General features: G+C 42.9%; 1 protein-coding gene across 5 annotated transcripts in view; it reads left to right on the top strand.

Annotated features, from left to right (window-relative positions):
- The window catches only part of UTRN (utrophin), a 565558-nt gene that overhangs the window by 88423 nt on the left and 449744 nt on the right, over window positions 1-27391 (top strand). For all 5 annotated transcript variants that reach the window (XM_054021668.1, XM_054021666.1, XM_054021667.1 and 2 more), the window contains one exon: window positions 3821-3882. In XM_054021668.1, coding sequence (XP_053877643.1) covers window positions 3821-3882 — 62 coding nt within the window. The remainder of the gene's footprint in view (window positions 1-3820; window positions 3883-27391) is intronic.

Here is a 27391-nt window from a genome sequence, read left to right as displayed (position 1 = left end):
ACTCCAGTGACACAACCATACTCCTGTTACACAACATGGTGGTGACAACAAACAACCTGCTAGAAACTCCTTTTTTCTTCTCTTTGTTGTGAGAGTTTGAAAATGTTTATTACTATTGTTAACGGCAGGGGTTTTCAACCTTTTTCTTTCTCCCCCCGCCCCCTCGGGGGTTGGGGGGTACAGACTTGGGGCACTATGCTGGGGAGGGTTCCCTCTGGCAGAGGCATAGTTTTACTTCTGTTTGGGTGGGGCAGGGGCTGTCAGGGCTTGGGCCAGCTCTGCACAGTGGTGTCCAGGGAGAGCGTGCCATCTCCACACTCTGACTCACCTCAGCAGGCCACCCAGCCTGTCTGGGTTGTGGGAGATGTGGGTCAGAAGCAAAAATTATAACTGAAAGGGGGAGGAGGGGACTCAGCTCAAGAAGTCTAGAAACCACGCAGGGTGCAGGCAGGAGGTAGTTAGGGGCTGTGTGCAGGCGGGAGGGTCGCTCAGTGTGCAGGCAGAGGGTAACTTGGTGCAGGGAGAGGGGTATCTAGGACTGTGTGCTGGCAGGCGGGTAGATCAGCGTTCAGGGAGGTAGTAGCTAGGGGCTGTGTGCTGGGAGGGGCCCCCGCTCCCCGCTGTGGTCGCTGTTCCCTGAGGGCTCTGCCGGCCCTGGGGCCAGGGCTGCCGCCTGGGCAGCTCTCCTCTTACTGGCTACATGAGCAGTCAAAGTGGGCTGGGAACTGAGGAGGAGCTGCAAGCCCGGGCACCAGCAGGAGATGGGGGAATGCTGCGGCTACCCACTCCATGGCACCAGCAGAGCAGCAGCTGCCCGCGCTTCCCAGCTCCCCACCTCTGACGTGGCCAGGGGGCAGGGCTTTGGGGGCAGAGGAGAGGAGGAGGTATGTGGGTGGAACTGCTCCTCTATGGGTAAGGCACTGCAGTTTGGGGAGTCAGCTCTCCCTGTGTCCCCTGAACTCCACCCTGTGGGCTCAGGGCTTCTGCCCTGCAGGGAGCATCGGGGCTCCAGGATTCAGCCTTGCAGCTCCTGCTTATAGCTCTGTGGGGATGCTGTGGCTCAGGGCTCTGAGTTTCAGCCACGGGGTCCCATGGACCCCTGAAAGGGCTGGGTGGGCTGCGGACCCCCCGTTGAGAGCCTCTGGTTAACGTCAGCCACTAATTGTTCAAAGGAAAGTTCATTAAATGACTGAGGGTAGGGCTAACAAGTAAGAAACTAACCGAGGGATTGGTTTGTGTAATAATGGAGTGAGTTATGTGCCAGATTCTGTACTGTCATTATGCAACCCCATTGACTTTGGGGTTGCGCATGTATAATTGAAAACATCATTTCGGTTCATAATGTTTGCTTATTTCAGTGTCTTTTTGAGAGAGAATTTTATTGGTCTGTGGCTGAAAATCTTAACTTTGTCATGCACTTCACTGAATGGTAATATTTTATATGGTCAAACATAAACAATTTGTCATCTGTGTCATAATGTCAGTCTCTAGTAGTTACCTTTACAGACAGGTAGAAATCCACTTAAAATTAATTGGGCATTGTGTATGTTGCTCTAGTTCAGGGGTAGGCAACTATGGCATGCGAGTCGAAGGCGGCACACGAGCTGATTTTTCGGTGGCACTCTCACTGCCTGGGTCCTGGCCACCGGTCTGGGGGGCTCTGCATTTTAATTTAATTTTAAATGAAGCTTCTTAAACATTTTAAAAACCTTATTTACTTTACATACAACAATAGTTTAGTTATATATTATAGACTTATAGAAAGAGACTTTCTAAAAATGTTAAAATGTATTACCGGCACGCAAAACCTAAAATTAGAATGAATAAATGAAGACTCGGCACACCACTTCTGAAAGGTTGCTGACCCCTGCTCTAGTTAATAGTACATCAGCCTTTCAGATATGAAATTCTCTTCCTGGGGATTTATAACTGAACGGTAGATGCAACCTCATATTAACTATAATCCCTAGTTATTAAAACGTTAATTTCCGAGCTTTATAAATCAAATATAAAAGTGTGGCCTGGATGGGAAAGTAACATCCACAGGTTCTGAAATTGAGCAGAATGCTTTGGAAAAAATCTTATAGTAAATGTGACTTTTTATGTTGCAAGAATGCTTAGTTGTTAAATTGATGGGGTCACATAAATTCCTTGATGGGTAGGTAGAAAATTCCTAAAACAAAGGATTGGAGTGAGTGTGTGCATTTTTGGCACTTTGTCAGAGGTTGAAAAAATAAGGGGTTCCCATTTAAAGTAAAATGAGCCTGCTAGTCCAGTAGCTTGCACTGACAGATGCCCACACAATCCTTGCCCCAGATACCGCAGTGATGAATGTGGTATAAATGCCTAGATAGTACTTCAGCCCTGGGGTCTGAAAACTGGGGGGGAGGGAGGGAAACAAAAAACTACAGAGCAAAGCTTTGCTGGGATAGCACTAATTGTAAACTCCTGGTGAGGTGTTGGAGTGTGCCTATGCACGCATGGGGTTATGGTGGTGAAGGTCAGATCACAGTTCACTTTGTTTCTTAATCGTTGCTGGTTTACATGATCATTGAGACTTTTATTTTTCAAACATTATTAATAAACCTGCTTTATTTTTCAGTGGTAACCAAATTAACATAAACCCACAAATATTGGTTTAAATTATGGTGTTGGTTCTCTCAAAGGCTTAGGAATGCAAAAAACAGCTCAAGCCCATAAAAAGATGTGTTTTACGTGCATATCAAGGGGTCTTGGTAGGGGGATGGAGATTAGCGAACGATCCTCAATATTTCAGTCTTCATCTAATCTATTATTTATCTATTTATTTTTGTGTTGTTAAACACAGATAATAGAAGGGTCCATCCCAATATCTTGGTGCCCCTACAAGGCTTTACATTCATATTAATCCCCAAAATTAATATGAAATGCTTAAACACATACAATCACTGTCCGTTCCGGCCCCCAAACTTAATTATCTTATGCTAATAAATAACCTCATCTAACCCTTATTCTGTCCTCTCAACAGTCTGAAAAAGAGAGAAGCTTTGTCAGTATGTCTGGGCCTGGAGGATCATAGGGGAAAGGTGTTTGAGTCAAGGGACCCTGGTGAAGAATGCCAGGCTGGCAGCTCCCTCTTCTCTGTAATGTCCCGGGAGTGCTATTTCAAGTGGCTGTATTAACCAGAACTGTGGGATGGGGAGAGGGATGGTGTTTTAAGTAATTGGGTCCCTAAACATTTAAGGCTTTAATGGATCAAAACCATCACCTTCAACTCCACTCAGATGTCGATAGGCAGCCAGTGCAGCTTTTGCATCATCAGGGTTCTGTGTCCAGTGTGAGACTGTTATATTTAAAAGTCTGCTATGCTTTGGATGAATTTTATCTTCTGAATAGGCTCAATGTGTAGCTCAAAATAGTGTGGTGTTAGTCTGAACTTGTGGTGACAAAGACATGGATAAGTGTAAAAAGTCTGAATCTGAAACACAAGGTTCCTAGCAGCCAGGAGGGATGTGAGTTAAATGCATAGATAGAGGCCCAAAGTGCCCCCACCACTTCCAGAAATACACTGTCACTGGTTGTAACTTGAACACAGTAGATTCCACAATTGCTGTCTTGGAGTCATGACATTGCCCTGTATCCTGAATGCAGGAGGTTTGGTGTGAATCTGAGGAATTCTATCCGCAAAGTAGCCAGCAAGTTCTTCATAGTGAGGCTGGGATTGTTTAGGTTGAAATACTGTCTTTCAAACACCCCAGGATTGAGGTGGTATTCTTATTTGGGGAATTTAAAGAATAAATGTTCACTCGTTGTCTTTCCCCCTCCCCTCTTTTCTCTCTAGATGAACACAACGATGTACAGAAGAAGACGTTTACAAAATGGATAAATGCTCGCTTTTCCAAGGTAGAAATAACTTTCAAAAATTCCAATAGGAACCAAATAAATTTCAGTTCTAGGTACCATATTTTGTTTCAAGGCTTTTAGCATTTACTAAATGTACTTGGATCAAAATTTGGAAGAACTGTCTCAAAAACATAGTAAAGTGTATAATGGCAGAATATATGTTTTAAGTAAAATATTGGTAATGTGTCTCCCCCCACCCCCCTGCGCAACTAAACACACTGTATCCCCATAAAAATATTGGACCAATGTACTCTTGTTAGTTTGTGAGAGACTGTTATATTCAACAGGTGTTAAGAACGACAGTTTTCTGCATGGCAGTGTCTGTTTTCATAGTTGTCCTGCTGGAGTTTAACTCTGCATACGATCTCCTGAGTGCATAAGAGTGGATTCTAATAACTAGCCTCCACTATGTTGATGATGCTAAGTCAATTCTGCTCATACAGAATATTCAGTGAACCTTCACTCTGGTTCACAAAGTGCTTCCAGTTTGAGTCTTGGTTATAAACTGGTGGGTAACTGTTTACTCATTTTTGCACACTCCTTTGCTTTCACACTCTAACTTTCCTGTGACTTAAAACCTATTGAGGACATTGCTTCTTATTTTGGGCTGGGGAAGGAAGTTATAGCATCCCACAGGGAAGAAAAGTAGCTATTTTAAACCTCCCTTTATGCCACTCTGCTGATTACTGAAGATGGAACCTTGTCAATAAATACAATGGCCATGGGATTATTTCCTAGTTAATAGCATGAGAGAGGAACCCTGGTTAGCCTCAAGTGAAGAACATATCTTTCCGGGCCAGAAAGGCTATTGAAAATAGAACAACTATTGTGGGTGCCTCACTTAATGGAAAGGTACATGCATTTGAAGTCCAATGTTTGAGGACGAGTACGAGGAGACAGATTTAAAAATCTTTGTGACACTGTTGTGGGAAATGATAATATCATAGACTTCTCAAAGCTATAGCTTGGTCTGCAGAATGTAGAGGTTTGATTACCCTCCCCTTGGCTCTCCAAATTACAGTATATTGTTTAAATGCAAGGTTGGCATGATTTTATTCATTTTGACCTGTCGGTTCATTTTGCCGGATAGCTGAGATTCTTAGCTTTTAGCCAAGATAGTCTTGGCCAGTGTTTTAGTTTGGGGAGAAGAGTGTGTAAGTTGATCATGCCAGACACATCCTTCTCAATGCTGCTTAATGAATAAAGGGAAAAATGTTCTGAAAAAGCAAAAACAAAATGAGAGAAACTTGAAGCATGATGATATTTTTCTCCCTAATTGGGCCCCAATCAGCATGTAAATAAAAAAAACTGACAATGTTATTGCATTAGCATATCACAATGCAAATTGAAAGGTCAAAAGTTTTCTATTTATTCATCTCGAGGTGCAATTTTTGTTGTGACATTGGCAAGTGCAACTTAAAATTTCAAGCAATGAAATTAAGGGCTGTTTTTTATATATATAATATATATAGGCACTTCACACAACACACATTCTTCCTGTTGGATTCTCTTTCACAGGAAGTAGAGTCTAATACTATGGCTAGATTTAGAAAGATCTGGGCAATTTTGTGACCCATTAATAACACATGAAGTTATGCAAGCTAAATTAATAGTTATAAGATTTGTACTCTAGGGCGTAAAGTGATCACCTGTATGATGCACTTCTAATTTTTTTCATGTTCAGCTCAAGCACTACTTTGCACAGGAAGGGCACTGGCTTAGGAAGATTAATGCACTTGGATACAGTGGTAATGAGCGTGATAAAAGGTGTAGGTAGAAAGATAATATATATTAGAAAGCCTAGCTTCTCATATTTTTAAAAACCTAAGGAAATGAAACAGGAATACTTAGTAGTTGAAAGCGGTCTCATCAAAACGTTGTGTTTATGAAATCATTTTGGCGGCTTAAAATGTAATTTCTACAAGTCACAGTTGGGTTAATTGGGACACTTCTCACGGTAGAGAAATGTGAAGATGAGAGAAATTGGGTAGGTTTATGTAGCTTATGTCACAGAAAATAAGCAATTTCTTAGTTTTATATCCATTTATAAAGAATTTCTAAATTCAGGCTCTAGGAACTTGAACATTAATTGTACTGTAATTGCCCTTCATTTGAATGTATAAATGAGTGGAAAATAGTTTTGTTGTATTTGCTGTATGACACAATTTAATGTACAGAGAAACAGAAAATATTATATATCTCCATTTCATAGCCTCTGTAATTTCTTGCACTTTAAAAATTGCTTGAACTTTAATTAAACCAATTGGACATTGTTCTATACTGTACAGAAGATTTTTAGACTGTCGTTCTTTTGTCTCGTCAGTCACTCTAAGAATTACATTGGCAGTTTAATTACACCCCAATTGCACATAAACTATTTTAAATTAACTCGCCTTTTTATAAAAAAAATTAAGTGGTAAAGAAGGCAGTTAATTTACTTTGCTAAGCCTCAAACTACTGAAAGCTGTAGTATGCTCAGCTTCATCTGACTTCAGCAAGTCTATGAAGTTGGCACCATAGGAAGATCATCCAACTAATTTTAAAAATCTATATACTTTTAAAATTGTACACGTACAGGTATTGTAAGAAAAATGGGCAGAAAAATACCCCACCTTATTAGTATGTACCCAATATAAAAGCTAAATAGGCAAACAATTATAAATTGCAAAAATGCTGGAAAGCTACAAACCAACACAACTAAGCCAGGGGACACTCACTCACTCACTCATGCCCGTCACCCCAGTCGGGGGGGGGGGGGTAAGCCAGGGGAATTTGCCCCTTAATATTCACTTTCTATTGTGTTGTCCAATCTACTGTTAAGAGACAGGTTATAGGACTTCTGCCACTTTCCTAAAGAGACTATTCCACAAAATCATGTAACTAATTATCAGGAAGGTTTACAGTGAATATCTGGAAAATGTTTCTTTTTTTAATTGCATACTGCTACTCAGAGTTATACTCATGTGTAAATGTTTATTCTTGAAATGTGTGCTCTTTCAATTGTTACCTCCTATCCTGTCCTTACCCCTTCTCCCTCTGTCACCTCTAATTTAGTCTATACTTATAATTAACACACGAAAAAACTACATGAAAAGAATATTATAAGGGTTGCAAAGTCAAGCACTCAGAAATTAGGAAATGCCAGAATTAAGGTTACCTGTGGCACATTAATTTCCCCTCCCCTGTGTATATGCATTATGATGCAGTCTTTTTAATTACATGATCACATACTGTTTTTTCCACAGGATCCCTGCCTCATGCAGTACGCAAAATGAATGATGCTCAATTAATGAGCAGCTATTGAATATTTTGTTCCGTGTGTGGCCCCAGTTGTTTACTGCACCCTATTCAAACCCTACTCTGAAGACTAAATTATTAATTTCCTCATGGACTTTTCTCTGGCATTCATTAGAGTCTGAGTGCTTCACACATGTTAACGAATTTATTTTCACTATAGCCCTGTGATATGCTGTGTGTGTGTGTGTGTGTGAGATTATCCCCATTTCATAGATGTGGAAACAGACTCAGATCTTAGGTCAAAAATTTGGGGTTCCCAGCTTGAGACATGTAGGACCTGATTTTTCATAGTACTTACAGCACTTTATACATTCAAAGCCCAACTCCCATAGATTTCAGTTGCAGCTGTGAGTGTTCAACACTCATGGTTTGGAGCCCCCTGTTTTGCATGGTCTCAGTTTCCCCTGCAGCTCACTGCGCTCCGTCTCATGTGGTCCTCCTCCTCTCTGCAGCTCGCTCTACCCTCCCCCCCCATTTCACATGGGGACTTGCTTGTTAACTGATTTCCCCTCTTCCCCCCCCCCGCCCCCCTTCGCTGTTTGCTATATATTTCCCCTGCCCTGCTTGGTCTTTCCTGCTTTTTTGCTGTTCGTTTGCTTACCTCCCCTGTCCTGCCCAGTGTACCCTCTTTGCTTTCTCTTTGCCTGCCTCCCCTGGCCCTCCTGGGCCCACCTTGTTTGTTTACCTGCCTTCCTTAGCTCGCCCAAGCCACAGCTTTTGATGTTTGTCCCCTACCCAGATCCCTTCTGCTTACTGTTTTGTCTCCTGCCCTGCCTGGCCCTGTTTGCCCCATGCACTTGCGCACTTTCTGCACTTTCATTTCATCCCCCCTTCACTGCTGCCTCTCTCCTGAAGGAGCTGGTGCTCCCCCACACACTGCCTATTGTGCCCCACACCCTCCTTCCTTTATTTTGTTAACCCTTCCTGTTTTGTTTGTGCCCTCCCACATCCTACATTGCCTAGTCGGGAGGAGCGGTTAGCCTCTATTTTCCCTACCCCCATGCTTCCCTTTATTATTTCTTTCTCTCCCCTGGTTGGCTGTTCCCATCATCTGACTTTGAAGGCGCACTCTGAGCAGGCATGTGCGAGTTGACCTCTCTAGCAGCTTTGCCTTGGGTGGGGTGGGGGGCTGAGGGAGAGGGACCCCTGATCTTTGTTGCCCCACCTTGGCTATCTCAGGGTGGATAAAAATCAATGATTTAAAAAAAAAAATTAAAAAAATTGGATTTTTTTTAATTTAAATGCTTTTTTACCTCAAAAAGCTTTTTATCAAAACAATCGATCTAAAGATAGTTTTAATTAAGATACATTATAGCTCAAAGATATCTCATCATGGAATAGGGATTATAAATTCTAATTCTATAGTATGAGACGATCCATGTAATGTTTAAGAAAAGTTATGTAAATGAGTTCCAATAGTTCATGGATTAGGGACCCAATCTTATGGGGTTCCAGGGGCTTTTGTATAGATTATTTAGGTTAATCTTTCTATCTACCCAATGGGACTCCGTGTTCAGTCTAGAAGATACCATCAGAGATGCTTAGTTTTGCAGTTCTCAAACTGTGGATTTGTGTTTCCAGAGATAACATGCTTGTTAACAGCAAAAATGTTTTTAAATAAATAATATATAGAGGTGAGAAATAACAGACAACCCTATTGTCCCTCTGCAAATTTGTGTACACAGTCAATCCCTTACCTCTCTCTAAAAGTGCATGGTTTCAAAAAGTTTAATGATTAGAAGATTGTTGGGGGCAGAATAGATCTGGACAAGGAGAAGTCTGGAGCTAAATGTGAGAAGGGAGGGTCAGGCAGTAGAAACAAAAGTGAAACTGTTCGAGCAGCATATTCCAAAATGCACTTTTATGTAGAAATCCGTGATTAATTCGAGTCTTCCTGACTAGTGATTTAAATCAAATCCATGGTGGTTTCTCCCCTATCTGCCCCTGTGGCAACCACCACTAGCACCATTTCTGATACCATCAGCACTGCCACTGGGTAGTGGCAGCAGCAGGCAGAAGAAGGGACAGTACTGCCAAAACTCCCGTTGCCATCAAGGGAGCCCCCATAGCTGGCAGAAAGAGCTAGGGCAGGAAAAAGGGCAAGAACCCCGCCCAAAAGGCTCCTTCCGTGGTGGCAGCCACTACTGCCGCAACCCCGCCATTGGTTGCGTCTCCCTGTCCCCCTGCCATCTCACCTGCGAGCTCTAGGGGCATTGGCTACTCAGCACCCACGGCCAACGCGCAGGTGGCTGTGGTTCCACCTGCCGTCCCAATGCCATCTGCTGTGGACCCCGCACCCGCTACTGCTGCCACCCACCGTGACCAGGAGGCATGGCTTCTCTTCTGCTGGCAAGTCCCCATTCAGTTACTGGCGGCGGTGCGTGGGGAGCTTGGAACTTCCTTCCTGGTTCCCAACTAGGATGCCCAGTTGGGTCCACTTCTCATCAGGGAAAGGCGCAGTGCTCCCCCTGCTGGGCTTTGGGGCATGTCTGGAGGGTTGCTGGCGAGCCTACCTGCCCAGTTCCCTCTCCTCCACCAGCACCAGCTGACAGTCTTGCTTGGGTGCCGGGGATGGTCACATCCAGCCGAGCAGACAGATACCACCGCTGATAAAAGCCATTGGGGGTGTCTGTAGAAGAGGCGGCTGCTGTGACATCTGGGGCCTATCTCAGGGGAAGAACAGCCCTGTCTCTGTTGCCCATCTTCACCCCCTTCCCCCTCAGTCCTGATCCCATTGCCCCCTGGACCCAACCCCACTGGCTAGCCCTCCATCAACACCACAGAGGACTGCGTACTGATTACCGGGGGAAAGCACCTGTAACCAGGGGAAAAGCCTCAGCAAATCGTGGGCCCAGCATCTCTCCCTCCTCGAAGTAAAAGTCCTGTAAAAGGCACAAATGGGGACTGCTGCTAGGGCTGCTTCTGCACCCCCTGAGAAAGTCCAGTGGGTGGAGCTGGCTGAGCAGCCTCTGGCAGCAGGGGGGGTTGGTCCTGCCCCCCTCACAGAGTCCCTTACGAAGGAGGCCTGAGAGGGAGCCTGCCCACTTTTCTGCCATCTGTCCCTTCGGCTGATGCCAAGGTGGAATGCTGATGGGGAGGAGACCCCTTATGGCAGGTGGGGGCCTCTGAGCGATCTTGCAAGAGCTCAAGGCCCTGGGTTTGAACCCTGTAGGTGGGGAAGGGGGGTGGATTTTCACATGCATAGCAAAAGGCACATCTTGAATGCAAAGGTAATCGTCTTGGCAAATTTCAAGTTCCTGCTCCAAAGCATAGGGATGTTACAGCTTCTAAAAGAGAATGTTTCCAGAATTGTTTAACATGGATGACACACATTTTCCTTAGTCTTGTTCTCAGAAATGGCAGAAATATTCAACCTGAGACAGACACAGAATTCAACTCAAATGGTCAAAGTCTGGCTAAGTTATAAGTAACTGAATCCCCATGTTCTTACAATCAGAAGTGGCGGGCAGCTGTAATAGGTGGTGCTATCAACCTTGCCTATAATAACGTTATCAACTATTATTTTTATATATTTGTATTAACACCCAGTTGTTTTAAACACTGAAAAAACATACACAAATTAGTTCCTCTCCTAAAGAGCTGTTTATATGCTAAAGTATTTTGCTGAATTGGGGTTATTAGAGAGGGACTGTTTACATCCCAGTTTTGTGAGATTATTCCCTTGTGTATGCATCTTAAAATCACACTGGCCTTTTAATTTTTTTTCTGCCATACTTATCAGACATTAATTTTGTTTTGCGACTGAAAAGTCACGTGAAATCTTCTTTCTGCAGCCACTTCTAGGTCTCTTTCAGCATTATTGCTTTGTGGTTTTCTCCCTTCCAATCTAAGGTTTGTTTTACCACACAACAAACCCTGGGCCCCTTACCTTTTTGACATTTTGCCAAATGCACTGCAGCGTCTTGGCAAGTCTGATAAATCTGTGTAATTATGTTGCCTGGGCCTGCTGTTGTCTACAATTTCACATTATTTGGGGATTCTCCAGGCCAAAGACATTGCAAAAGGGATTACTTGTGTCTGATTCAGGGAGATCATGGAATGTGCAGTGTATGGATCAGGCAAAAATAGAGATCATAATGAGCTGTTAAGTCATGTTGTCTGTCCAAGGAAATATCATCCAAGATATCTGTAGTACTTCCTCAAGTTTAATTTTTGAGTGACTCAAGTGAAGAAGCTTCTTTCATTTCATTTGTAGAATATTCTATAACCTAATTATTGTTGTTATTGCAGTAGGAAACATTTTTCAAAATTCAGTCTAGATTTTCCTTTGCTAAATTGCATTACATTTACCCTGAAAGGTGTAACCTGGCCCAGCAAGATTGGTGGAATATCAGCATCAATTTGGGGACAGAACATTTCTTTACTGTTTATGCCAATACTTTATCTATCTGAACTGATCTAAACCTTTGAAAACATTTTGGGTTCAGTGTTTGTCTGTTCTTATTTCTTCTACTACTTTTACCTACTTCTTAACAGAGCTCAGAATAGTGTTCTAATCTGATTTTTTGTAATGTAATCCTGATATGTAAACATATCCTAATTTTTAATTTTGATATGTTGTATGGTATAGTTTGAGACTAAATGGCATTTGGCATAAAAGTAATATGAATCAATTGGTTTGTCTCTAAGTTAGGAGCTAGAAATGAAAGTAATAGTCTGCCCATTCAATATGCTTTTAATATGTTTAATTTTGAACTGAAATATTCTCACCTAGTTAAGGAAAAAAATCAAAATAATAGAGATTCAAAATGTAGGTGGTGTAGCAAGTTGTAGATGTTGGTGTAGGGAGGAGGGGTTTAGATTTATTAGGAACTGGGGAAACTTTTGGGAAAGGGGCACCTATACAGGAAGCATGGGCTTCACCTAAGCCGAAATGGAACCAGATTGCTGGCACTTAACATTAGAAAGGTCATAGATCAGTTTTTAAACTAAGGGCCAGGGGAAAGCTGACAGGTCGGAGGAGCACATGGTTCGGACCTACATCCCTTAGGGGAGGATCTATTAATAGAGAATTTCTCTGTCCTAGTGAGGATGAGAAGATGGAAAATGATAAAATACAGGCAGGGTCTGATCAGAAACAGTCAAATAAAGAATCCCATTCAATTGTATAATGGCAGACAGCTAAAAGGAGACAAGTTTTGAAAGTGCTTATATACCAATGCTAGAAGTCCAAATAATAAAATGGGTGAACTAGAGTGCCTCGTATTAAACGAGGATATTGACATAATAGGCATCACAGAAACTTGGTGGAATGAGGATAATCAATGGGATATATTGTGTACCCTGGTATTACTGTATCGGAAGGACAGAACAGGTCATGTTGGTGGGGGAGTGGCATTATATGTGAAAGAAAGCGTAGAATCAAATGAAGTAAAAATCGTTAATGACTCAAACTGTACCATAGAATCTCTAGGGATAGAGATTCCGTGCTCTAATAATAAGAATATAGCAGTAGGGATATATTACTGACCACCTGACCAGGATGGTGATAGTGACTGTGAAATGCTCAGGGAGATTGGAGAGGCTATTAAAATAAAAAAACTCAACAATAATAATAATTTGGGAGTTCAATTGTCCCCATATTGACTGAATACATGTCACCCAAGGGCAGGATGCAGCGATAGTTACTTGGCACCTTAAATGACTTCTTGGAGCAGCTGGTCCTGGAACCCACCAGAGGAGAGGCAATTCTTGATTTAGTCTTAAGTGGAGCACAGGATCTGGTCCAAGAGGTGGATATAGCTGGACTGCTTGGTAATAGTGACCATAATATAATTAAATTTAATATCCCCATGGCAGGAAAAACACCACAGCGGCCCAACGCTGTAGCATTTAATTTCAGAAAGGGCAACTACACAAAAATGAGGAGGTTAGTTAAACAGAAATTAAAGGGTACAATACCAAAAGTGAAATCTCTGCAAGCTGCGTGGAAACTTTTTAAAGACACCATAATAGAGGCTCAACTTAAATGTATACACCAAATTAAAAAAACATAGTAAGAGAACCAAAAAAGAGCCACCATGGCTAAACAACAAAGTAAAAGAAGCAGTGAGAGGCAAAAAGGCATCCTTTAAAAAGTGGAAGTTAAGTCCTAGTGAGGAAAATAGAATGGAGCATAAACACTGGCAAATGAAGTGTAAAAATAGAATTAGGAAGGCCAAAAAAAAATTTGAGGAACAATTAGCCAAAGACTGAAAAAGTAATAGCAAAATTTTTTTTTTAAGTACATCAGAAGCAGGAAGCCTGCTAAGCAACCAGTGGGGCCACTGAATGATCGAGGTGCTAAAGGAGCACTCAAGGACAATAAGGCCATTGTGGAGAAACTAAATTAATTCTTTGCATCAGTCTTCATGGCTGAGGATGTGAGGGAGATTCCTAAACCTGAGCCATTCTTTTTAGGTGACACTTCTGAGGAACTGTCTCAGATTGAGGTGTCATTAGAGGAGGTTTTGGAACAAATTGATAAAGTAAACAGGAATAAGTCACCAGGTCCAGATGGTTTTCACCCAAGAGTTCTGAAGGAACTCAAATGTGAAATTGCAGAACTACTAACTCATCTGTAACCTATCATTTAAATCAGCTTCTGTACCAGATGACTAGACAATAGTTAATGAGATGCCAATTTTTAAAAAGGGCTCCAAGGGTGATCTTGACAATTACAGACCTATAAGCCTGACTTCAGTACTGGGCAAACTGGTTGAAACTATAATAAAGAACAATATTGTCAGACACCTAGACGAACATAGTTTGTTGAGGAAGAGTCAGCATGGTTTTAGTAAAGGGAAATCATGCCTCACTGATCTACTAGAATGCTTTGAGGGGGTCAACAAGCATGTGGCTCAAGGAGATCCAGTGGATATAGTGTACTTACATTTTCAGAAAGCCTTTGACAAGGTCCCTCACCAAAGGCTCTTATGCAATGTAACCTGCCACGGAAGAGGGAAGGTACGCTCATGGATTGGTAACTGGTTAAAAGATGGGAAACAAAGGGTAGGTTTTCAGAATGGAGAGAGGTAAATAGTGGTTTCTCCCAGGAGTCTGTTCTGGGACCAGTCCTATTCAACATATTCATAAATGATCTGGAAAAAGGGGTAACCAAGGAGGCGGCAAAATTTGCAGACGATACAAAATTACTAAAGATAGTTAAGACCCAGGCAGACTGCGAAGAGCTACAAAAGGATCTCTCAAAACTGGGTGACAGGGTAACAAAATGGCAGATGAAATTCAGTGTTGATAAATGCAAAGTAATGCATATTGGAAAGCATAATCCCAACTATACATATAAAATGATGGGGTCTAAATTAGCTCTTACCACTCAAGAAAGAAATCTTGAGTCATTGTGGATAGTTCTCTGAAAACATCCACTCAGTGTGCAGCAGCAGTCAAAAAAGCGAACAGAATGCTGGGAATAATTAAGAAAGGGATAGATAATAGGACAGAAAATATCATATTGCCTCTATCTAAATTTATGGTACGCCCCCATCTTGAATACTGTGTGCCGATGTGGTCGCCCATCTCAAGAAAGATGTATTGGAATTGGAGAAGCTTCGGAAAAGGGCAGCAAAAATTATTAGGGGTATGGAACGGCTTTCGTATGAGGAGAGATTGATAAGACTGGGACTTTTTAGCTTGGAAAAGAGACAGCTAAGGTGAGATATGATAGAGATCTATAAAATCATGACTGGTGTAGAGAAAGTAGATAAGAAGTGGTGTTTGCTACTTCTCCTAACACAGGAAGTAGAGGTCACCAAATGAAATGAATAGGCAGCATGTTTAAAACATATAAAAGGAAGTATTTCTTCACACAACGCACAGTCAACCTGTGGAACTCCTTGCCAGAGGATGTTGTGAAGGCCAAGACCATAACCGGATTAAAAAAAAGAACTAGATAAATTCAGGGAGGATAGGTCCATTAATGGCTATTAGCCAGGATGGGCAGGAATGGTGTGTCTAGTCTGTTTGCCAGAAGCTGGGAAAGAGCAACGGGATGGATCACTTGATGATTATCTGTTCTCTTCATTCCATCTGGGGAACCTGGTACTGGCCACTGTTGGAAGACAAGATACTGGGCTAGATGGACCTGTGGTCTGACCCAGGAGGGCCGTTCTTATGTACTTTTTAAAAATCCAGTTCAAGAGGATGAAGAAACGAAGGGTCTTTGTCCGTAGCATACATGCACGAACCCAGGCAAGAAAAATGAGCAAGAATTAATAGGTTTCAGAGTAGCAGCCGTGTTAGTCTGTATCCGCAAAAAGAACAGGAGTACTTGTGGCACCTTAGAGACTAACAAATTTATTAGAGCATAAGCTTCTGTGGACTGCAGCCCACTCTTTATCACTTTCAGTGGGACCAGGCTCAGTAAATTTGCAGGTGTCCAGATAAATCATCGATTTTCTGATGCAACATATTTGTCTTACCTGCTTGTTAGGTCTGAGGTTTGCTTTCATATTTTGTTTGCTTTTTTTTTCTTTTCAACATACAGAACACTAGAAACACTATTGACAGTGAGTACAGTGGTGGTATCTTTATCTTTTATGAGTGGTGGTCACTATTGAATTCCACTCAGAGTTATGCATGCGCACCATGCGTCCAGAGATGGCAAATTTGAAAAGTGTCCGTTGGTCCACGCATGCGCCCTAGCTCACCTTGTGCCTTTGTCCAAGGGGATGAAGGGCAAGGTAGACTGGCTGCCTCTCCAGTTCTTTCTCACTGCTGTATAGTTTGGGTTGGAACCTTTAGTGTCCACAACTTTTGGTTTCGCTCTACAAAATAAGAATGATCTAGTTTGTAAATAGTTTTAGCAGTTTTAATAGTTTTAAAGTTCAGTGTTCTTCTCAAAACTGCATGCTTCAGCAGAGAAATGAAGACTCCATTCCCTCAGTGTTCGACAGGCCTTCTTGGCCTCGAACTGCAGAGAACAAAATCAATTAAGAAATCTCTGAGACTATTCATCACTGTAGCGGAAAGAGTGAGAGGGCACATCATCTCTACCCAGAGAATCTCCAAATGGATCTCGGGCTTCATTCCACTCTATCAGCAAGCGATCTGTAAAGCAGCCACATGGCACTTTGTTTGTATGTTTCCAAGACACTATGCCCTGGTGCAGGACTCTTCTGCTGATGCCTCCTTTGGGATGGTGATACTCCACCCTGCCCTACCATCTATATCGGGATGGCTAAACTTACTGACTCTCTGAGCCGCATACGATAATTTTCAGCAGTTCGAGAGCTGGGCACGTCACCCAGAGCTTGGGGGCTTTAGCCTCACTCCTGCTGGAGCCCCAAGCCCAGGCAGCTGCTTCTTACAGGGCAGAAGCCCCAAGACCCTCTTCCCTGCAGGGCAGAAGCCCCTAGCCCGACTGTCCTACTTCAGGGCAGAAGCCCTGAGCTCCCCCCACCTCAGTGTGGTAGGTGAAGAATGGAGTGGCAGTGTACGAGGCTCCGTGAGCTACATTTTAATTGTAACAGTTGCATGCGGCTTACAAGCCGCAGTTTGGCCACCCTGATCATAGAATCATAGGGTTGGAAGGGACGTCAGGAGGTCATCTAGTCCAACCCCCTGCTCAAAGCAGGGCCAACACCAACTAAATCATCCCAGCCAGGGCTTTGTCAAGCCGGGCCTTAAAAACCTCTAAGGAAGGAGATTCCACCACCTCCCTAGGTAACCCATTCCAGTGCTTCACCACCCTCCTAGTGAAAAAGTTTCTCCTAATATCCAACCTAAACCTCCCCCACTACAACTTGAGACCATTACTCCTTGTTCTGTCATCAGGTACCACTTTGGAACCCCCTTTCAGGTAGTTGAAAGCAGCTATCAAATCCTCCCTCATTCTTCTCTTCTGCAGACTAAACAATCCCAGTTCCCTCAGCCTCTCCTCATAAGTCATGTGCTCCAGCCCTCTAATCATTTTTGTTGCCCTCCGCTGGACTCTTGCCAATTTTTCCACACCCTTCATGTAGTGTGTGAAACCGGCTGCCAATTAGACATGGAGCTGTTGATCACTACCTGTTGAGCCCAACGATCTAGCCAGCTTTCTATCCACCTTATAGTCCATTCATCCAGCCCATACTTCTTTAACTTGGTGGCAAGAATACTGTGGGAGACCGTATCAGAAGCTTTGCTAAAGTCAAGGAATAACGCATCCACTGCTTTCCCCTCATCCCCGATCTATATCTTCACACCCTCTTCCTACTTAGGTACTGCTTGTCAGTGGAATACAATAGGGAAGAGCACTCAAAGAAGAAGGGGGCGGTAATTGGAGGCTCTCCGAAATGTGAAATCCTTATCTGTATTCCACTGCCTGCCTTCTTCCCCTTCCGCTTTGGATCTTACCTGATTCGTGGTACAGAAGGAACTGTGGAGAGGTGGTTTGTCTGCCCCCACCCTTTATTCCCTCGGACTGAGGCATGAGGTGAGCCAGTGTGCACACGTGGGCCAACTGACGCTACTTTCAACTTCTCCAGCTCCAGATGCATGGTGCGCATGCGTAACCCTCAGTGAAATACAAATAGGGATCACACATCTTGTAGAACCTCCAATTACAGGTAAGTAACCTCCCTATTTCAGTTCTACAAATAGTTTAACTTGTATCTGTCATCTATATCTTGTTTGTTTAAACTTTTCACTATAGCTCAATGATGAATCTTCTTGCTTTTCTTTTCATCTGTCTTCTGGAGACTTAGTTGGTTATTTGGTTGTTTTATTTTTTAAAAAATCATCAGCATTAATGTTTAATTCTATTTAGTTGATTTTTGGTAAGAAGATCAGAAGATTTTGGCTGCTGGCAATGAGTTGCCAGTTCCACAAAGGGCTTATGTATATTTAACAGGGGACTTAAGCATGCGCTTATATCCTTTTAAAGAGAATAAGACTTAAGCATATGCTTAAATGAATCACATGCATACATACTTTGCTAAATTGGGTCCTGAAAAATGTATTCTGCTTTTGTTCATGTATGTTGGGCCCTATTGTCCATTCGTATATTTGGAGGACTAATAGGAAAAAGAACTTTTCTCCTTTCTATCTTAAAAATATTTCTGTAAATTAAAGTTATGGTCTAAACTTAGAAATTGGGAAGCTGCAATAGATTTTATTTGTTGATGCAATAGTTTACGTTGTACAATGACCTTTTCACTTTCTGAACTGTTTCCCACATCAAGTTCCCATGTACTGGACCCATGATTTGGCATTGGGCATGATCAAGTTATCTTTGCGTTTTATTTGGTGCCTATATTATTGAGGAGTGCAACTAAATTGCAAAGTTCATTAGCATAAACTCTTTGGGAAAAACATAAAGTTAAAACATAATAAATAGTTTGTGTTCTAGTTACTTAAATTAACTACATTGATCTCTTTCCCCCTGATTTAACCTCCATGCCTCCAAGACTAGAGTTGACACATGGCCATAATTTCATGGGAATGTCCCAATTTTGACTTAACTACTTAGCATCTTATAGGGTGCTCAAACTTGACAATATTGCAGGTTAAAAAATCCCCAACCTTTTCACAATGTAACTTAGGATATCTGGGAAAATGACTAAATGACTGGTCTTCGTGAGGCTGTAGATGACCTAATGCTTATTATAGTTCTTGCCAGCACTGCTTTAAACAGTGGAACCTGTTCTGAGTCTCCTCCACATTGCTAGTGGAGAATTATACCTTTGCTTTTCTAGCACATACCATTTCCCTGGTGCCCCCTAAGGTGCATCAGTGTGAAGCTGACAGGGATCATGACTTTTTCATTCTGTTGCTGCTATTCTTGCTAATGTTTCTGTAAGTGTAGGATTTTAATAGAGGCTGGATTTCTGCAGGCCTCCTTACCCCCCAGGTTGGCACACTCTTACTAAAATAGTTTTATTACAAGCTATCCTCAATTCATTTAATGAGAAAGAGAGAGCATGTTAAGTTCTCTGCTACAAGTAATTCTGCTAAAAGTGACCAGGCACTACTTATCCAATATATTACAATGGCTTTTGTTTACAGATTTTTATGATTCTGAGTTGATTTTATTTATAAACTAACATGCATTACAAGTAAAACACAGAGTGCAAACAGTTGAGGTCGTAAAAACAGAATAAATTGCACAGTGCCTGTAACATAAAATAAACTAAGCAAGAACCAAGAAAAAGGAAATCTCTTAATGAGAATTCGTGAACCTTCTTATTTCATCATAATTGAATTTGAAATATTTCTCTATTAGTAATAAATGGAAACTTAAGGATATTTAATTGCAAAATACCACAAAAGTCACTTGTTCTAATAAAACTGCACAGATTTGCAAGCTAACAGTAGAAGCTTATGGGTGTAAGTGGATTATCTGAGAGCTGTTAGTAGTATAAGATGACTTAACTTTCAGTGGGCCAGATCTTATTTTATATCCTATAAATTTCAGGGGTGAGGAACACTTAGCATAGCTCCACACTGATCTAATGGTACAACACCCTCCTTTTGAAAATTCAACCCATTTGCACAAGTAATCCTAGATACACTGAAGGAAATTTGATTAACTATCTGACACTGACCCACATCCGCTCTGGCTGGTGAATGATGGCCAAGAGCATCTGGGCTTGCTGCTCACAGAGAGAGAGGGCTTCTTTTAAAGACTGCTGCCTACTTCCCTCTTCTAAACAGGGAACAGTCTCACTGGTATGCATGAAACTGATGCTTGAGGTAACTGACCTTGCAATTACTGACTTGTGTCCAGTCACTCAGTTCTAAGACGGTAATTGAGAAACTAGTTAAAAGTTGTCTCAAGCTACATGTGTTCTCAGCTAACCTGGTTGTATATCATATGGCTCAAAACAATGAGTGGTGCTTCTTTATATGATTAACTAGCAAACTTCCATTCTTGTTCTGCTCTATTTCTCTGTAGCACTTAACGCTGGCTACTGTGAAGTTCTGCTCAGAAACCTGGCAGGAGTAAACACAGCATGGTGGTTCTGCTCCTTATTGATGAATAGTACCCAGGGCGTTTGTGGTAGGCAGCAGCACCTTTGCTTGTGGAGCTCTCCTCTGTAGAGTTCTGCAAAGCTTCATTCTTTCCCTGTATTTTTCAGCATCTAACTCTAAACCAGCAATGCATGTTTTGAAATGCAGGAAAGAGATAGCTGGGTATCTCTTATTACTGTTGCAGCTCCTGAATGAGATCAACTCCTGGATGAAAGGTAGATGCCTAATCTGAGGCAAGATGGCAATGATGCTTGTGCTTAAAAAGAACATTCTTTTAAAAATCAGCCAATAAAACATCACCTTCAAGAGAGTGTGTCTGAACCACCATTCTCCAAGTGTTTTGTAGCCTAGGAAAAAAATCCTGCTGAATTTTAGATACCTAGAGAGCAACAGCACCCAAAATGACTTCCAGCTTTCCAAGAGACTTTGGCCTATGGTGTCAGAGGTAAAATGAGTCCATGACATATGCATTTACGACCTCCAGGTTTGACCAATGTGCTATATCTTAAAATGCAGCTAGTGACTGTAAAGCAAACTCCACCTGATGAAGCGTGCAGCCTGCAACTTGTCTGCTGAACAGCACACTTCAATCAGAACACATTCTTCTGGTGCTTCCATCACTTCACTGGCTGCCCGTTTAGTATCCGAGCAGGTTTAGAAACCATGGGGTGAAATTCTGGGGAGAGCTACAAGGAGGCACAGCATCAAACTTGCAGCCTGAGGGAGTGGGATTAAGGTGGCACTGATGTGAAATTATTATAGTACAGTTAAGATAGAAAATGTCCATTCTTGTTCGTTAAAGTAGGGATAAAAGAAATATCTAGGTCAGTTTTTGGGTCTCTGATCTAGAGCAGAATAAATGTTTTAAGATGTTCCACTGTAGTAGTGATGAATCCGGTAGCAATATCTGATGGGATAGATGTAATCAATGGGACTTCTCACTAGGCCATATTCCAGACTGGTTTTGTCTTTTATTTCAGTCAACAGAGAGAACTTGAATGGTTCAGAGATGTGACATAAGAAGGGGAAATGTGTGTCAGTTAAATGTTTTCAGCACAGTGAGCCTAAATTTTCATATTTCATTAGTGTTTTTGGTTGCCTCAATTTTTGGATGCTTAAACTGACACCTTAAAGTAAAATATCGGGACACATTGGGGCTCTGTCAGCCCTGCTCCCACTCTTCTGAGGCCCCCTTGCCCCCACATTCTCCCCTCCCCCCCCCGCCTGCTGCTGGCTTGTTGTGTCCCTGCCTGCCTGCCGCTCACGTCCTCACTCTCCTGCCACGCCACCCCCCGCAAGGAGACAATACAAGTGATTAATGATGATCCCTTGAATGGGTTTTGGGGCAGGCCCATAGAGAGTCCTGGCTTCCCCTTAATACACCCTTCCCTTCCCCTTCCCCTTAGCCATGTCCCCTCTTGGTGTCCTTGAGCTGTGCACGGATTTGAGCAGGCTATATTGCTGGGGTGGCCAAACTTACTGACCTCCAAGCTGCATATGACAACCTTCAGAAACTTGAGAGACGGGGCGTGCCTGTCGGGGTTTCAGCAGGTGTGCCCCATGGGGTAGAAGCCCCAAGACCCTCCTCCCTGATGGGCAGAAGCCCCTACTCCACCACCCCGCTGCAAGACTGAGGTCCTGAGCACCACCCTGAGTCTGGTAGGTGGAGAATGGGGGAGAGGAGCTGTTGGGGGCTCTGAGAGCTACACTTCAATGTTAAACAGCCACAGGTGGCTTGTGAGCCACAGTTTGGCCACCTCTGTTATATTGTTTCCAAATCATGGTATACTCTGGGAACCTAATCATGGTGGCAGGTTACTACCCAAGGGAAGATTGTGTATCAGGATTTGGCCCTAAATATCTCTAGTCAGTTGCACAAGCCAAACCCACAGAGCAAATCCCTACTGCTGACAGTCACACCCCAGTCTGTGCCCAGAGGTCTGGGCAGTGTGTTAGAAATATTTACCTTTACTGGGGAGGACTTTCTAGGAGTCGGTAAGGACTCCTCCACTTGTAACTTCTGAGCTCACCTTTTCAGTGTGGTGATTTGTCTTTCATCACAAACCCTGCGTTCTGCCTAGGCTGGGGAATCAACTAGAGCAGTGGTTCCCAAACTGGGGTTTGTGAAATGTTACAGGGGGTTCTTGGGGAAAAATTCCCTAATGGCGGACAGAGCTGTCCCTACGGACCCCAGGCAGCCCAGAGCCCCTGAACTTCCAAGAGCTAAGCAGATCAAAGCAAGCATATCTATCACACTCAGGAGATTTAAACTTCAAGACTCCTTATAGGAAATGGACAGGGAGGTGGATATATTTTGCTATTTTTAAAATTAAATAGGCAGCTAGTATTGTTTTAAAAATTATTATGAAGAACAAGTTTAAGCTTTGTTGTAACGTGCATTGTTTGCCTGGACTGCTCAATACCTGAATGCTTGTGTAGGAGGAACTCTTTGAGTTGGCTTCTTAAATACATTCATGCTGTTTCACATCTGATACTCCTTGATGAAACATAGGAGCCTTGTTGTATAACAGGCTTATTCAAAGTGATACAAGCTACAAAAGTGAGATCTTGGAAGAGTGTTGCCGTTTTCATAATGTAATAAAATACTGTAATGATAAATAATAATAATAAATAGTGTAATAAGCATGTCATAAAAACAAATTTCATATTTCCAAGATCACTGCTTTTACAGTTTATACTCCGGTAAAGGAGAAAATCCCTAGAAATGTTCACTTTTAGGAGGGAGTTAGTGAGACTAGACATTTTAGTGAAAAGGGTTCACAGGTTGTTAAAGTTTGGGAACCACTGAACTAGAGGCTAAGGCAGCATTCACCCCTGAAACTTCAGATTCTACCCTCGTTTACACCAGTGCACAACGGGAGTGACTCCACTGAGGCCAGGGCAGTAACTGAAGCACCCTTGGAGCCCTCCCTCTGGAATGGAGCATTCAAAAGGAGACAGCAGGAGTTTGCTTGTCAGTTGTGAGTATGGAGTCTCCTGTTGCAGTAAAATAATTCTAGGGAAGGGGCTGATTTCTGAAAACTCTGTCTCCCTTTAGAGCAGCCCCGTGTGCCCAGAGAGGCAGCGTCTGGATTCCCATTGGAGGAGTTGAGGTCACGCAATTTGTGCGCCTTAGGAATGGCTGGGGTCGGGGAGTTGGGACTAGCAGTAAGGCTGCTGTGTGCGGGGCGCTCGCACTGTGCTGAGTCAGGTGCACCCCCCCACCTCCCCAGGTGCAGCCTCTGCTTGCCAGTGTGGGTAAGTGACCTGGGCAGCAGCTTGCGGCTTGCCCTGGGTGGAATAAGCACATGTAGGGCTGCAGCAGCAGCCTCTGCAGCCCTGCTCCTGGTGTGGTTGGGCGCCTCTTCTTCCAGACTCCGCAGTGAGTTAGGTGGGCTGGTCTGCGCATGCCCTGCCAGTAGGTATGCAGCTATTACCTCTGTGGGGCATCTTCCTCCCCCTCTTCCCACCCCCCCAGTGCAAAAACAGTGGGGAAAGAAAAGCTTGGAGACTGCTTCTGGCAGCCACCCCCATTGAACACGGAGCCACATCTCGCAATTCTAGCCCTTCCACTGCATCCACGGAGCCAGCCCCTGCCTGGCTCTGGGTGTGAGCTGCCCTGCCCAGCCCTTCTTAGGGGCACCCGAGCACAGAGGCGTCCCACTCCAGGGCTGTCACTCAGCCCTGGGTGGTGAGAGCCATTGGAATGCTCCAGCCTGGGGGCTGGGCCACGGGTCAGCAGCCTGGGGGCTGGGCCACGGGTCAGCAGCCTGGGGGCTGGGCCACGGGTCAGCAGCCCTCCGGGCTCAATTGGCTGGGGTGGGTTTTCCTCTCTGTTGTTGCCACAGAGTGAGTCTTCCTGATGGCAGAGCTTTCTGGGGGTGCTGCCCCCGCCCCTTAAAATAAATGGGGGACTTCAGTTCACTTTGGATCGGATCCCAAAGCTTGTTTGCCAAGAGCTGGTTTGAATCTGGCGCAGTGCTAAGCCTGGTCACAAAGAGCTGACAGGTGACAGCTGAATTGAAGTTCGACTTTTGTTACCAGCCTCAAGGAAAGGCATGCCTTTCCCGTGTCTCCAGCTCTGCTCAGTGACAGCCAGGAGTCGGGACTCTGGGGGTATGCTGGGTGGGGGGGAGGGAGACCCCCCCGCCAGCCTCCTCATCCCCACACCTGCCTGCTCCTTGCCTCCTCACTCCTTTGCCAGCCCCTCCAGCCCCACACCTGCCATGAGACCCCCCACGCCCCGTCTGTCTCCTCACACCCTCTGCCCCGCCTGCCTGCCACTCGCCTCCTCACCCCGCACCTGCCGCTGGCTTGCCGCTCGCCTCCTCACCTGACTGTCGGAACAAACGGCATGCTGAGTGTACTTTGATTGGGACGCTGGACAAAGGGTTAAAATTTGGGACGTCTGGTCACACTAAATTTAGTAGCTGAATCTACTAATTTTTTGTCTGTTAAGTAGCTTTCAAATGATAGTGTCCCTTAAAACTTCTCATCTGATTCTGTTATTTGGTGAGTAACCATTTTTCATTTTATAACCTGTTAAATTTGTTTCTTCTGGTCTCCTTTTCCTCCTTTCATTTTCTCTCACTTCCTGGCTGATGGCCTGATGTGTTTGCCCTTGCCTCTTGCTTCAGGTCCTGATATAATTTGTCTGATTGTCACTTTAATAGTGTTTAGTACATCAGTTTTGATCAGATCTCTTCAGTGATAAAATGACTGTTTTGTGGGATATCCGTAGACATTGGGCTGCCATTGCTTTGCCCTTGTGTAGTTACTTACACCCGAGAAAAGTGAATATAAAATACACCAGTTCAGAATGGTAAGCTTGCAGATTTTTTTTTTTAGTCCTGATCTGAAGTCTATTGAAGTAATTGGGAGACAGTTATTCTATTGATTTCCTGGGGCTTTGTATCTGGCCATTAACGTATTGCCATAAAAATAACATTTATGTAGTCTTTCCTACAAGGATCCAAAGTGCTCAGCAAAATTTACAAAATAGTGAATTATATCAGAAACTTGGACCTATGACTATATATTTTGGGGGGAAAAAAGGAAAAAATAATTCCCAAGGCATATTGGATGGCAACCTAACAAAGTACTTAAAACCTTTATTATTTTATAATCTGACCCTAACTCTCATCCCAGTACTGTGCATTGTTTTCTCTGGAAGTTTTCTACAAAACATAGAGTTTTAACATTGCTTTGTCTGTCTGTTTGTTTTGAGGATAATGAATGCTGTAATAAAGTAGAAATGAGTAGTTTAAATTTCAGAAATAATCTAAAGCTCTTTTGATGGCTGTTTAAACTGGCAGAAGAAAATGTTGCTCTGATGCCAGTGAAATAAAACCATTCTCTTGAGAAAGCAGATCAAAACTTTTTCCAGCAGTACAGTACATGGAATGTTACTTGTAGATTGAACATATCATGACCTGCACAACAAAATGTCTCAGAGCAGGAAATCATCAGGTTTATTTTCTTAAAATGAGAAATAAAACACCCAAGTGGAAAAAATCAGATGGTATATGTCCCAAACCTCCTAAATGTAATATAGCACAATGAAGATCTTTTTATCCTCTCCAACAAAACTGCTACAATCCCACAGGAGAGACAGAAAAGTTGCTTGTGGTCTATTTATCAAAATCCATATCAGGATATTTGATATTGGTATTTCAGTCTCTGCACATTTTATAGATCTCTGTGAATCTCTCTGTGTTTGGTAGGCACTAATATGAAGAGGAATGCATATTCTTGGGTGATGCACACATAGCTCAAGCCTATAACTGTGGACACAAAATAGAATACTTGTTCTCCTTTCTGTAAGACATTTGGCAAGGTTGTAGGAAACTTTTATCAGTGCATCAAACTAACGACAACAGATTCCTGAGGGAAATAAATCCTTGGACTTTTGGAATATGAACATCCCTACTCTCTTCCTTTCCCCATGGCCACAAAACTGGCACCTTAGGTTCTGCCGTTTAGCACCTGGGCAGGGGTAGACTCTGTAGTAGCCCTAGCCCAACCATTTACACACACATCAGCAGGTACTTGCTTTTATACTGAAGACTTGGGGCTTCCTCCAAATAGTCAAGCTTCCTTTGGCCCCTCATGGTCAGGTGACTCGTGCACCTTAATTGCTATGACCCCATCACCTATCCCTTGATCCAATCCCAAATTAAGTTGGCTTGCATGCTGGTATTTGTGAGAGAGGTAATTTGTGATGGCTCAGCTGCTCCCATGGCATACCACATTGTGTGGGAGTACCCAAGAAATTCCAGCTTCTCCTTTCTCCCATTCTGCCATCCCAGGCCAGGTTTAAAGATTGGGGTTGAACTGTAGGATATCTACATCACCTGAAAAGCATATGCAAATAGTGTGCATATGGGCTGTTCTTACCATGCTTGGAAGGGTATTGTTACACTTATTAAATAGTGATATGTAATGTTCCTGCTCATAAACTCTAATTTGTGCACCTTATCTCATAATTACTCTGTTTGGAATTAGTCTGTCAATTGCATTGCTCTCTCTGTCCTAGACTTGTGTGTACATATACACTCTCTACACGCTTTTTTTATAGATTGTGACAGTAATTGACTGGTAACTCTTCTGCCAGAAAAGTTTATTGCATTAATTTAATGTCAGAAACCTTGGATGGTTGCTACTTTATTCTTAAATTGAGCGGTGTCAGTTACATGAGGATCCTTACCATTTTTGTTCAGATGGTTTCAGTTAAAACTGGGGGCTGCAATTTGATTCCAATTATGCTGATGTAAATGAGATCACAATGTGGTTCAGTGACTGAAATAGCTTAACTTTGATTCTATATTAATTCTTTTATAGTATCCGACCTTTCTGGCAGCTGTTGCTCTAACTAAGGTTTTAAGTTTTGAAACCAAAAGGTAGCTTTGAAACCATAAACATTATTAAAAAAAAAAAAAGGCTGCATTGGGTCACATGGAAATAATCCCATTTTGCAATTGTGTTGATGTTACAAAATGTGAGTTCTGGTTTAATATATTAGCAGATCTCTGCAATTCTTGTCTCTTTATAAAACTGTCATTAGAGAAAGAGGAGCTAGGATAGTGAAGGTTGTAATAGCACTACTACTTGACATAACTGTGTAAATTGACCAGTTTTGCTTTCTGAAAAAGAGTGCCATGTAATTAAGGGGATAGTGTAGTGAAATTCTGAAATGCCATGGACATTAGGAACCTTTTGGAATTATTTTGTTCTCCAGTCTGGC

The sequence above is a fragment of the Malaclemys terrapin genome, chromosome 3, assembly GCF_027887155.1.
Source record: "Malaclemys terrapin pileata isolate rMalTer1 chromosome 3, rMalTer1.hap1, whole genome shotgun sequence".
NCBI classification, from domain to species: domain Eukaryota; kingdom Metazoa; phylum Chordata; order Testudines; family Emydidae; genus Malaclemys; species Malaclemys terrapin.
This window is presented reverse-complemented; position numbering and strand designations above follow the sequence as displayed.